The 14,405-nt window shown below is 42.5% G+C and overlaps 1 protein-coding gene across 1 annotated transcript in view; it reads right to left on the bottom strand.

Moving 5' to 3' along the window:
- si:dkey-106n21.1 (solute carrier family 23 member 2) overlaps window positions 1-14,405 on the bottom strand; it is a 79,780-nt gene that overhangs the window by 38,225 nt on the left and 27,150 nt on the right. The window contains exons 3-5 of the mRNA XM_034149076.1: window positions 10,545-10,702; window positions 6,898-7,078; window positions 4,113-4,294 (exon numbers count right to left, since the gene is read on the bottom strand). Of these exons, the coding sequence (XP_034004967.1) occupies window positions 4,113-4,294; window positions 6,898-7,078; window positions 10,545-10,702 (521 nt within the window). The remainder of the gene's footprint in view (window positions 1-4,112; window positions 4,295-6,897; window positions 7,079-10,544; window positions 10,703-14,405) is intronic.

The following is a 14,405-nucleotide window of genomic DNA, read 5'->3' as shown; positions in this document are numbered from 1 at the left end:
TGGCGCCGCCACTGCCTATTATGCAAAAACACTTTAACATATCTTGTATACATCAACATGTGTCCCCTCTGTGTAAAGAGATTCTGAAAGTTTCAGGAACAAATATTCTCTTTCTTTTTGTCCTGATCCATTTATATAAAAACCTGTCTGAAAATGAGTTGATCAGATTTTGGCCACTTTATGATGTCATAACGATGTTTTGGTTTGTGTAACCATTAGCCAATCAACAACCAAGGAAACCCCCCCCCCCCCCCCCCCCCCCCCCACACACACACCTTATCACCTGAATCTCCTCCTAGAGCACCATTAGCCGCGTTCACACCGGAGTACTTTTCCCTGTACTTTTCGCGTTTAGTTCCGTTAGTACCCCTTATATCACGTTCACACCAAAAAGAATACTTAGTGCCGGGAACTTTTACCCCCATTTTTAGTGCCTGCTGAGAGATGGTACTTTCCTGGGGGAAAAAAGTGCCCCAGTTCTGATTGGCTGGGCGAATTGCAAACCACGCCCCGTAAAACTCTGAAATGTTTTGTAGAGCCGCCATTTTCTTATCCTCGCATTAGCATTATTAGCATTAGCATTCGCCCAGCGCACAAACGCAGAGAGAATAACTTATGGCAACACAAAAGAAAACATGGGAGCGGTGGAGATGAGGAGGTGTCGGCGTTCTGGCGATTTACTCGGAAGGCTTCAGTAGAAGCTGCTGGGAGTCCCAGCAGCTTCTACTGAAGCCAGTCCCCAACTCCGGGGACTTCCGGCCGGGGACTTCGGGTGGCAGTATACACCGTGAAGTGGTTTGCGGCCTGCCAGTAAACCCAAAGCAGAAGAAGACGAAGTGACGTCAGCGGCTCATTTGCATAATCTTCCCTCAGGGAACTTATTCCGGTGTGAACGCGATCTGTACTAAGTGCCCTGGGGTAATAAGTGCCGGGGCACTAAGTGCCGGCACTAAGTACAACAAAGTACTTGGTGTGAATGCGGCTATTGTGTTCTTTTTAACCAAATATCTCTCAGAGGGGCGTGGGGAGTGGCTCCTTATTTTCATCTAAAGTAACAGACAGAGAATCAGTACTTTTGAAACAGGGCTGAAACAGAGGGGATTATGGGATGCTGCAATGATCTGTTTGGTGTTTCGAGCCAAACACTTCAGAGACATGTTTTGTATATATCTGAGAGCTATAATATATTGATGAAAAACAGTATAATAGGGGACCTTTAACTGCGCTTCTTTCCAACACTTATCGTAATATCGTATGCCTTCAGGAGCAATTTGTGGTTAAGTATCTTGCCTCCGACACTTTGACATGTGGTCTATAGCAGGGGTTCCCAACCCCCGGTCCGCGGACCGGTACCGGGCCGCGGAGGTGTTACTGCCGGGCCGCGAAATAGCTGTGAGTTTATCGTAATATTTGCAGAATTATAAATATATAAAAATATTTTATCATAATATTTTTTTCAAAAAGTGTTTAATTTTCGCACCTATGCCACCAGTCATATTATTTCATCCAGTAGCTAGTTAATCTTTCACCAGAAAACCGTTGAAAATGGCTTTTATGATGTTCCGAGGGATTCGGCGGCTCATAAGGTCTCAGCCTCTTGTGCGCACGAGCATGTTACCGGTGCGCCAAGTAGGAAGAGGAGCGCACAGGAGACAACCGTTTGATTGCAGACTGTTATGTTTATGTGGGGAAATGGTGGTGCATACATTATTTGAGATATATTTCAAACTCGGACTTCATTTTAAGGACATGTCGACCAGGGGTGTAGAGCTATTTGTTTAAGCACTGGATTGGCAAAACAGGAGAGTAAACCAGTATGCCTTGATCTATGAATTAATGTCCGGGACTCTCACGATCTGCTGCCCGCAGCTGTTTTATAGAAGGAAACCCTCCTTCATGAAATGGCTGCAGCATCAGGAGGCAGCGGGACGTATACTCGGTAAAGAGCTGTGCCTTTTTACGCACCGAATTCGCTGTGTTTAACTTAATCAGAACAGTTTAAGAGTGACTGCAGGCTGCTACGTGTTAACCACACACACATCTACACACATCGAACTGCCCGATTACTCCCCCTTTTATTAGTTTTATGAAGGAGATGTCCAGTCAGTCACCAAGGCGCATGATGTGTGTGTGTATGTGCTCTGCTCAGCTCAGCTCTGTGTGTTCGGTGTGTTTGTGTCTGTCCGACACCGGCATATATGCGGCTGTTCCCAAAATAAATTAGTTTAATCTTAATCTTGATGTAGTGCTAAATGCTGTCGGGAGTGCACCGGAATGAACGACATTTTCCCAGCATTCACTGGATTATCCGTAAATCATACAAACAAAACCAAAACGTTGATTTATCTGTTTTCCCGTTTTGGTTTAAAAACTGAATAACGTCGGTTTTTTGGTTTTCCGAAAAACCAAAAAACAACACAGGTTCTTTTTTAAACTTTGTTAATATGTTTTGGATGCATATTGTTCTAGTATTTGTTCAGGCTGTTACATACAATTAGCCTCTGTTGCTACCTGCTGGTGGTGAGTAAATATTAAAATCAGTTAAAATTGACAACCGGTCCGCGATTTTTTTTTAATGTATCTACCGGTCCTTGGCACAATAAAGGTTGGGAACCCCTGGTCTATAGGAGCTGGGGGGTCCAACAACTCACCATATAATGTGAAGGGGCCTATTAAACAATAACCACTAAGCCACAGTCACCTCCATATAATATTAATAACATACTGTACATTTAACTATATTCCTAAAACATTTTAGTTCATAAATTAAACCTTTAGCTTTTATCCACCCAAATAAACACCCAGTTATTGACTTTGCATTCCCCACTTTTACATTCAAGTACATTCTTAGTAAATAAAGGATGTCAACATCTTCTTTGCTCGTCATATTGATCATATTTTGGAAATTGACTTCCTCATTTCCCCTGCACTGTGTCTTATGGCAGACTACAGTCTCAGGGTTTTGTGTGGGGAGTGTTGAATTACATGTCTGTGTCTCTGCTTCTGTAAGTTCCTAGCTATCCTGCCGCATGTAGACTGTTATCGGGGGGGTTTCAGGGCAGTAGGGCTAAGAGGGATATGACTGATTACCATCCATACATGGCACCAGGAGGTGGATGTGCTGAGCCTTTTAAAACCCACAAGGATCACTCTGTGTAATGACTTTACTCTGCATTATCTGGAGATGGCGGCGGTAAATGAAGACAGATTTCATGGGGCTGGACAGGTCAGCAGCAAAGGTAAATCAGAGGAGAGTTAATATGGAACAGTGAGCTGCAGAAGGAGCAGCAATTGTCGAGATTTTGAAGAATTTAAATTGTGGACATGATTGCTTCGATAAAGAAAGAAAGAAGGCAGCAGTACTGTGCTGATATTTTGTCGCACAGAAGTACTGTAATTAGATTAAACCCTATGTTTGCTAATGTGTTTCCCATGTACTTCTATGTATACTGTACTGTATTTGTAAATGCTAGAGTTGCTTTATTGAAACCCTAATCTTATTATATCAATAAGCTATTTTATCATTACTCCTAATGTCACTAAGCTTTAAGGGAGACGTGCTGAACAGCCTCAGACACAGACGAATGAAAAAACAAAGAACAAAACTAAATAAATTAGATGAGAGACCTAACAAATGCAGATGCTTAATGAAGGGTATTAAGGTTAAAGTTTGTGGGAAATTAGGTTAATCATATGATATGTATCTCACAAATCCTCGGATCTAAACTTTGGGCTCAGGCTGGGGACATCATAAAAACCAAAGAAATGTGGATATATCTTTAAGCGGACGATGTGTAGCTCTGGAGGTTTGTTGAGGAACAAGTTAATAAAACACTTCATGTTGGTATTTTCCTGGAATTTGTCCCTTATCTGTGTATGCGTACAATACATTGAAGTACACACATAATACTACACATTTTTGTCATTCACGAAAAGGATATGTTCATGTATTTTATGGAAGCACCAAAAAAACTTAGTCCAGGTATTTTCACCCATTGAAATTGAACAAACATTGCGATCTTATACTGATATTACACCAGTTCAGTTTTGAAATGTTGTGTAGGTCTAATATGTAGGTTTCAATCAATCGATAACAAACACTATCCACTCACAGAGCAGCGATTCCCCAGTGACCTCCGGACTTTTTCCCAGCTTCGATGAACAGGGACAGGCCGATGAGGTTGATGGTTGGAGCGATAGCCAGCGGGCCGATGTATTTCAGCACCAGACCCACCAGCCCGGAGAAACCCAGGACAATCTGGACGAGAGACGACACGAGGATGGCTCCCTGGATCTGTGGGAGAGAGGGTTGTAGCGACACAATTATTTCAAGATTCAAAATTGCGATACATACAGTATGCTAGGTTCTAAATCCGTAGGGGTTTGGATTTGGCGGGATCAAGTCCCCGGACGAACCAAGTACTAAATATGGTCTGGTTCTTCAAAGTCAACTTTATTGCCAATCTTTCAGTTTGTGTGTACAGACAGAGAGATCGAAATACCGTTTCCCATGAACCCGAATATAAAAACAAATATATATAAAAAGATCTATATACATGCACACAATCAAAACACACATTTATACATATGCACACATTAAGACCTAAATAAAAGCACAACAATCAATATATACAAAATAAAAGTCACTTCAATATCTTTGAGAATGTACATTAGTGCAAGACTGTCCATAACAGTGTAAAAAAAAGTGTCTGGGTGTTTGACAGGTATCATCCTCTGGCGCACACACTGCTCCCCCGACACACAAACAAATATATTTTATGACATTTTTATACTGCAATGACAAAATCTTAAATGAATCAGCTTGAATTGAAAAAGTAAATCTACATGAACCGAATAACTGAACTTAACACACGTTGCTGTATGGGACAATATGGCCTTAGTTTCTACAAAAGCACAGCTTAATGCGCCAGATTGTGAGCGTGCATCCAAGAGGAAGGTTAAAAAATGTCCAAAAGAAATGTGTGAGGCCGAAACGGTGGACAAAGCTCTTTCCAAACAACCACGAATCTGGTGTTGGGATCACCTGAAGCAACCCACCGTTTATTATACTAGAACGGGTTTTATGCAGTCAAAATGTCACTGTTGCATGTTCGACGGTAAGAACTTGATTCAATCGATTTGAATTGTTTATTTCTACTTCATGGTTCCTGTTTTAGCGTTTACAGCAGGGATGTCCAAACTACGGCCCGGGGGCCAAATGCGGCCCGTGGATCATTTTGAATCGTTCCTCAGCTAATTCAAAATTATAATTACTTAAAGTGGACCTATCATGCTATATTTAAATTGTATATTGTAGGGCCATACCTACTGTATATAAGGTATATTTATACGTTTCTGTTTTCAAAATACCAAACAGATCATGCATTTTAGCCATGCCTCATTTCGCTCTATTTGCTGTTCTCCAGCACTGTTTTTGCACGGGGCTGATTCTGTGAGCTGCAGCTGACCACGCCCCCCTGCAGGAGAGGGGAGCCGTGCTCTGATCAAGTCAGACGAGGGGGAGAAAAATAGATCTCCGTCCTCCGTGTTTTATTATATTATTATATAGAGTCGTTATTCATTTGTTTTAAAGCTCAATAAATAACAAAGAAGACCTTTGACCGGCACTTTTCTAATTTTGTCCGGAAGATTTCAACTTTAACGGACATCTTGACCGGCGAAAGAAAACCTAACTGAAACTCTGCCGCACGGTCCCCTCGTTCCTTGGAAGAGGCGGAGAGGTGGGTGTTTGTCATCTGCTGGTGGACTAACCGGAGAGAATTACAGTGCTTGCCTCGACGGGGAGGGATTGCATTGAATTAAAGCAGCGGGAGCAAACGCTTGCCTCGGGGAGGGAGAACAAAAGCCACAGCGGAGAATAAACAGAAGGGTAACCATGGTAACCATGCGCGGGAAGTCTTCTTCGCTGCTTTTGTGGCAGACTACAGCGCCACTTACAGGCCTGGCATATGTACTACAGCGTCTCCAGCGCTTTCGAGCGGCAATGGCCGGCCGTGGCCCAACCCCACATTCCCCTGATAGGTGGAGAATTGGCCCAATAGCCGTAGCGCCCCCGTCCTGACGTCAGGACAGTGTTCATCTGGATCAGTTTTTATCAGATCCGTTGCAGCCCCATTTTTTGAGATTTGGGTATGGAGGAAAATAGAGAGGGTTGTGTTTTCTGACACTTGGTGAGTTCCCTGGAACACCGGGGACACATATTCATGTATAAAAGACGTACAAAAGTGCATTTTGCATGATAGGTCCCCTTTAAGTATAATACACTTCTGCTTGTCTTATATTGTACTTCTTAAATATATATGTTCAAATATATTACACAGTATTCATGTGTTAATGAGCCCAGTTTTCTAATAAATTCAGTCAATTAAAGTTGAAAACATGTTCTAACAAATCTAAGTTGATAAGAAAAAAGCCCAATAACACATTTACATAACAACCTTGAAATATACCCTTCATATTTCATCTTCTTATAAGCAATCTGAAGCTTCTGTATGCTGTTATTTTCTTACAGCATTTTCAAATATCAAGAATAATTTACCTACATTGGATGGATTTTTCCAACTTATCACTGAACTTATGAGGCAATATCTCTAGCTAGTGGCCCAGACCTTCGTAACAGTTTGGACACCCATAGTTTACAGGCATGTCGGGTTTCAAAAGGTACATTTTGTGTGAGCTTTCTTGAAGGTGGGCAGAATGTCTGAACCCTGTGACTGCTACTATCATCATGCAAACATTAAGGTGTGACAAAGCCATATGAGGTCTTTATCGTTCCCCTTAATCCATTCTTGCTGCCAAGGAAATTGATTGGATTCCCTGTCGGGCCACATGAGGTGCTCAGATGGATCCTCTGTCTAAAGTGAATATTTGACATACCTCACGCATTCGTGTCATCCAGACCTCATCCGAGTCGTCCATCTGGAGCGGGCTGCTGCTGCTGTTCTGCGCCGCCAGCATCATGGATGCTTTGGGGGCGGGACATTGCCATTTGGGCAGAGCGAGGATGGCCAGGGTTGGAGTGATGAAGCTGAACGTCCCACCCTGGAGGATGGGTAACCTGCAAGTCAGTAAGGTGAAGGGGTTACAGGTCAGGAGGTCACCTAACCAAAATATTGTAGGTCTCTGCGTACTAGGAGGACATGAAACGGTTCAAAGCAAGTTTAAAGGTTGAGAATTTTAATGAGGATGTTTCGTTCTCTCTCAGTTCAGTGGGAAAACAATTACTTTTGAAGTGTAAAAAATAGAAATCCCATGCCAAATGTATTTTTTTTTATTATCTCAGCAAGATGTTCACAAACTTTGTTACATAAGGTAACTGTTGTTGAACCACTGACCTACAGACATGATTTCAAGAGGTGGGAGTACAAATACTTCGTTACTGTACTTAAGTACATTTTTCTGGTATCAGTACTTTGCTCCACTACTTATTTTTCTGACGACTTTTTACTTTTACTTCTTACATTTTTAACACAAATACCTGAACTTTCTACTTCTTACATTTTCCAAACAGGCTGGTTACTTTAGTTTGAATCTGTTTGGTGGCGTGATCATTATTATTTAGAATCATTGCGTGCCTATTGATTTGAACACGATCCGTGTATCCATCATTTCCTGGTCTTCTCTAAAGAAGAGGGACCAATGAAAACGTTGTCATGTTGCCGTTGTTCAGCATGGAAACATTCATTAGCTAACAATGACATTATTGTTCTATTAATATAAAGGGAGGTCAGGTACTCTTTAAAACAGCTGTTAGTTATGGGTACTTTTTACTTAAAGTGGACCTATCATGCTATATTTGAATAATATAGTGTAGGACCATACCTATATAAGGCATATTTATACTTTTTTGTTTTCAAAATACCAAACAGATCATGCATTTTAGCCATGCCTCATTTTGCTCAATTTGACATTTTTTAGCTCTGTTTGTGTAAGGGCAGATAAGGGCAGAACAGCACCACCTACAGGCCTGGCATATGTACTACAGCGTCTCCAGCGCTTTCGAACGGCAATGGCCGTGGCTGTCTCCTCCTGATTGGTGGAGTTGGCCCAATAGCCGTAGCGCCACCGTCCTGACGTCAGGACAGTGTTCAAATCTGGATCAGTTTTTATCAGATCCGTTGCAGCCCCTTTTTTAGAGATTTGGGTATGGAGGAAAATAGAGAGGGTTGTGTTTTCTGACACTTGGTGAGTTCCCTGGAACACCGGGGACACATATTCATGTATAAAAGACATACAAAAGTGCATTTTGCATGATAGGTCCCCTTTAAGTACATTTCAAAGCCCATACTTCTTTACTTTTACTTGAGTAAAGAAGTTTAGTCAGTACTTCTACTTTTACCAGAGTATTTTTAAACAAGAGTATCTGTACTTCTATTTGATTAAAGGATGTGTGTACTTTTTCCATCTCTGATGATTTCACCTTTCATTGCAGCAATGGCCCTGCAGGATAACTGTTATCTGCAATGCTGTCATACATTTCATCTACACATTTCTTTCTCTTCAAACGCTCTGATTTAGTTTCAATCTCTCATGCTCTGGATGGACTGAAGTGAATCTGAGGTAGTTATACATTTGGAAATTGAAACATGTTTTCAAAGTGGCTTTTGATTAAACAATGTGGACTATGTATGCATGAGTTAAATTGTCTATTGGTGTGTTTATTTTTCATAAAGCCCTTAATACCAAAGTTTTGAGTCTTGTATTACAAAAATAACGATTAAATATTTGCTTAATATTCAATGTCAAAGTGGAAGCTGGATCCCACTTTTGTTCCTTTAAGCTTTTGCCAAACTGTGTAGGTTGAGAACTCTAACAAAAGCATTAGCTATTTGTTCAGGCTTACTGTTACAGAGTGTGTATGGAGCCTGTACAGTGTGTGTGGAGCTGTGTACAGTGTGTGTGGAGCCGTATACAGTGTGTGTGGAGCTGTGTACAGTGTGTGTGGAGCCATGTACAGTGTGTATGAAGCCTGTACAGTGTGTGTGGAGCCGTGTACAGTGTGTGTGGAGCCGTGTACAATGTGTGTGGAGCTGTGCACAGTGTGTAGTGTGTGTGGAGCCGTGTACAGTGTGTGTGTGGAGCCGTGTACAGTGTGTGTGGAGCTGTGTACAGTGTGTGTGAGGCCTGTACAGTGTGTAGTGTGTGTGAGGCCTGTACAGTGTGTGTGGAGCCTGTACAGTGTGTGTGGAGCCGTGTACAGTGTGTGTGGAGCCTGTACAGTGTGTGTGGAGCCGTGTACAGTGTGTGTGGAGCTGTGTACAGTGTGTGTGGAGCCGTGTACAGTGTGTGTGGAGCCGTGTACAGTGTGTATGGAGCCGTGTATAGTGTGTGTGGAGCCATGTACAATGTGTATGGAGCCTGTACAGTGTGTGTGGAGCCGTGTACAGTATGGAGCCTGTACAGTGTGTGTGGAGCCGTGTACAGTGTATATGGAGCCTGTACAGTGTGTGTGGAGCCGTGTACAGTGTGTATGGAGCCTGTACAGTGTGTGTGGAGCCGTGTATGTGTGTGTGGAGCCCTGTATGTGTGTGTGGGAGGCAGCTGCACTGCGGTGAGGCGTTCAGATTGATGCATCAATCACTATTATGAAAGGTAAGCCACAAATTAAGCTCCTACACTTCAGAGATCATGCAGCTTTAAAGAAAAACAACTTGTGGTGAAAAGTAAAATGTAAGTTCCACTTTAAGTGTCCCGTTGAGCCCATTGGTGGACTGACTCATCGTTTAACTCCACATGAACCTCCACAGGAGTCTCTGAAGGAGCTGACCTGAGATTCAGGATGTTGTAAATAAAGATCAGCACCGACTCGCAGTAAAGAGACAGTGTAGTTAGGGCAAGTGTGGGAGGCCAGGGGTATACTGCCACACAATCCTCAATAAATCACGATTGAAATACTTCAAACCTCATTATCGGAAGTGTAAAACATTCTGGGCAAAGGTGTGTGGGTAATATACTTGAGTTCCCTGCAACTTGGGAACACTATTAACTAGAAATATTCCCTCAGTTTGTACCTGCTGTAAATCTTAAATCCGTAGAGAGTTTGAATACCTGGGAAATTCACAAGCAACCAGAAGCTGTTAAATCGTGCATGTATGTGTAAACAGATTGTTTTTGTGGGGACTTCCCCCCCCTTTATATTGTGTCCCTCACATTTTCCTCTTCCCTTTTTGTGAATGTGTTTCGCGTGAGAAGAGTCGGTGTGAGGGAAAACTAATTTAATAACTACTGATTTGTTGTATATCTGTTGTCAGGTACGTTCTTTTTTCCCTTTTTTTGTGAACGTTTTCCACGTGAGAAGAGTCGGTGTGAGGGAAAACTAATTTAATAACTACTGATTCGTTATATATCTGTTGTCAGTCAGTGAATAAACGGAGATCGGCTCAACTTTATGCTGGCTCGGGTCTCATCCTTCAACGAAACAAAACACAACGCAGGCACCGCGAATTGACCCCGGTTGCATATGTGTGGACCTTCTTTTGTGCAATATCATGGTTCACTGGTACTGTGAGACTGGGGTTGGTTACCTTGTACCGATGGATGTCTGCAGCAGTGTACTTAGTCCCGACACAAAGAATATGGTGGAGATGAGCTGGCTTTTGGCGCTGTTGTTGTCCTTTATGCAGAGGGGCTCGGCCAGGATCAGGGGGACCGCGATGATGCCCCCGAACGCCAGGATGTAATGCTGCAGAAGAAGATAAAGTTACATCATCTGGGGACTCTTTGAAGGGGTGGAAGAGAAACAACATAACACTTTAAAATATCCTGACTCTTCTCTCTGACAATATTTAAATAGAAGATATTGTTGTTTCTTTAAACAAAGACATCTTAATTGCTTTCCAAGGAGGTGTTCCAAAACCAGACATCACAAGGAACGATGGAAAATGTATATGCTAAAATAACTCATTATAATAGATTATGATTAGATCATCTGGGGACTCTTTGAAGGGGTGGAAAAGAAACAACATAACACTTTAAAATATCCTGACTTCTGGTTTCCTCTGGTCTAGATATTTAAATACAAAATAATGTTTCTTTAAACAAAGACATCTTAATTGCTTTCTTTTTCCGATGGTGTTCCAAAACCAGACATCACAAGGAACGATGGAAAAGTTATATGCTAAAATGTATCTAGATGAGTTGTTGTAAAAACTATGTAAAACAAAACTGATCACCTTTTATTGATGTCAAAATGCAAACCTTTGGTTCAGTTTATTTCATTTGTTACAATCATCATTCTTTGTCAGCGCTATTCTAAAATGTTCTTTAGATGTTTGCGTTTAATAGAAAAGAGGACACACTGGAAAATGAATTGTAACAAAGATCAAAGCCTGGAACCAAATTTGGGATATTAGGATTACACGAGATGGGTCTTAAACACTAACAAACAATATGTCAATGTATTTGAGTGCATATTAGGAGTAGAGGCCCCCGTGTGTAGACCAGCAGTTAAATTAGTTTGTCATCACCTTTTAAACATCAAGCCCCTGTATCATCACAGTACAGTCAGGGCTTTAGAAAATTGCTAAAAAGAACATATATATGTATTGATATAATATATAATATGTATGTACTTGAGAATGTTACAATAATTGTGGGTGTGAGATAGTTTAACTAAGGGGGAAAGGGTGATCAGACGATCAAAATACCTCCTTTCTTAAGAATCAAGGGGAGTAAATTCAAGGAGAAGACAACCTTATGACATGCCATGTAACATTAAGGTGTCGTTTAACAACCATTAAGATTTAAAAGACACTATTTAATGATGTGATAAAGTCAAACAGTTGACTCTGAGGTGACCCAGAAAACATGTACACATGTGGTCTTTTGCCTTTGTTTCAGTATAGCTGTGAATTTACAGCTCGTCAACCAGCTAGGAATTTACAGCACTTTGACTCTTCCTGTTTTTTCTCTTCAGTGCAGACAGTCTTTAAAGTGGATGAAAGATCCCTCATCCTGTGTTAACAAGCGCAGACCCTTGTTAAAGACCCTCAACTGGAAATTGCTGTGATCTATATGGGTTTCAGTTGCTCTGTTTATGTCAACGAAGGTACAAATACACTTTTAGATCCATATATTGGCACTATAAATATCTTTATTGTGAAAAAAAAAACATCACAACACCCAAAATACTATGTAAAATATGTGTTAAAATATGTATATTTGATATACATGTTCTGAAAAACACCATAATCACTCAAATAAACACAAGTTTGGTATCTGGTTACCACATCATTCTCTTCCTGGAAGGCATGATTCTGAGAAAAGTATGTCGTTTATGCTTAAAGGTCACCTATTATGCAAAATCCACTTGTCCATGTCTCTTCTACATCAACATGTGTCCCCTCTGTGTAAAGAGATTCTGAAAGTTTCAGGAAAAAAGATTCTCTCTCTTTTTGTCCTGATCCATTTATATAAAAACTAGGGCTGTCAAGTTAACGCGTTAATAAGGCGTTAATGCAAAAAAAACTGACAAATGATCACTTTGTTAAGGTGCTTTGGACTCCACTTAACTGCAATTTAAATCATCACCTAGGCCAGGGGTCGGCAACCCGCGGCTCTTTAAGCCCTTCACTCTGGCTCCCTTGAGCTTAGACAAAAATAAGGGAGGGTTTAAAGGGGACCTATCATGCAAAATGCACTTTTTGAAAAACGGGGCTACAACGGAGATGATCTAGATTTGCTTCCGATATGACGTAATATCGGAAATGTAGGCTGGCTTTACACCCACGGCCCTATCAGAAATGTTGCTATCAGAAACAATGCCCGACTGTTTTGGACGTAATATGGTCGGTGCATGTTTACATTAGCATCGCTAACACTCAGAGCTAACCTGTACTGCATGTGTGTGAAGAAGCAGGAAATAAAAAGGTACTCACCTTGTGGTATAACCGGCAAGAGAGAAAGCCTTTGAGCTCCATACTGTTTCAGAATGAGTCCTTGATAATCCATGATATGGCGTTTCATCACCGCAGTATTTAGTTTAGACAGTAGCTGCTGGGTCCCGCATGAGCTCAGCCCCTTCCTTTTTATTTAGTTAATCAATCTTTTTTTTTTAAAGCTTTATACCCCAAATCTGAAGTTACCTACTGTAACTCCAGCTTCTATGAGTATTGGCGTAGCCCTCTAAGGCTATCGCTATTGGGTAATCCCCCTGCGCACCCGCGCAGCACTGAAACACTTGTAGTCCACGCCCGCCCGCAAGGTGGGCCCTACCCTCGGGCTCCCTTCCGGTATAAATAGGAAGGAGGCCCGACAATCTGCTCCCACACAAAACAACTTTTCTTCAGCTATTCGTGGAGCCAGTGGGGCCCAGAACTTAGAGGGCTACGCCAATACTCATAGAAGCTGGAGTTACAGTAGGTAACTTCAGTTCTATTTCGTATATGGCTTCGCCCTCTAAGGCTATCGCTATTGGGTTAAGGGCGAAGCAAGATGTAGTCTGCGCCCCACTGGGTCGCCCCGGTACAAGAAGCACAGACACACCTGCTCAGATAATAACCCATGCCTATTGCGCCATGCGAATGGCGCATCACAGTCCCTGGAATATATCATAACATGAATATTTACCATGAGGGGACGAAGGCTGGGAATAATACATACCTGCCGCTGTGAGAAAGTAGAGACGAAGGTCACACTTTGCCCAGTGACAGAAAGGAGGGGGAATAGCAGCTCTCTGCGTGCAGACAGGCAGAAGAGCGCACAGCTGGGTCCCCAACATCACTCACTCTGACAAGACATTCCGTACGAAATGTGTCAGGGGAAAAAGGGGGACGTCCCTCTCATAAGAGGGAATACAGGCCACTCTCCATGTGCCGAGGCAGGAGAGAGGCGCACAGCTGGATCCCTGACGTCACTCACTCTGACAGGACACTCAGCACAGAGTGTGTCAGAGAGGAATGGGAGACATCCCTCAAATAAAATTAAATACATGAACAGGGAGAAGACCAAGAAGCAGCAGTGCAAATGTCTTCCACTGACATTCCTCCGTGCAAAGCTGTGGAGGAGGAAATTCCTCTGGTGGAGTGCGCATTGATGTTCTCCGGGGGATCCACCCCAGAGGAGACATATGCCTGTGACACAGCCTCACACAGCCAGTGTGACAGACAGAGGCTGCCCGATCGAGCGCTCTCTGTAATGCACAAACAGGCGCTGAGAACGGCGCAAGGCAGCCGTGCGCGCCACATAGCAGGACAGCGCGCACACAGGACAGAGGAGATGAGACGTGGCTTCTTCCTCCGACCTGTGAGGAGGGGGAAAGAAGCCATCCAGGGTGATCACTCTTGACCTAAAAGAGCTTGTGATGACCTTTGGCATAAAAGCTGGGTTAGGGCGTAAAACAGCTGAACTGCCATCTCCTTGGATCCGGAGGCATGACGGAGCCACAG

The sequence above is a fragment of the Trematomus bernacchii genome, unplaced genomic scaffold (assembly GCF_902827165.1).
Source record: "Trematomus bernacchii unplaced genomic scaffold, fTreBer1.1, whole genome shotgun sequence".
In the NCBI taxonomy this organism is placed as follows: domain Eukaryota; kingdom Metazoa; phylum Chordata; class Actinopteri; order Perciformes; family Nototheniidae; genus Trematomus; species Trematomus bernacchii.
The sequence above is the reverse complement of the archived record's forward strand: the minus strand, read 5'-3'. Positions and strand labels throughout refer to the sequence as shown.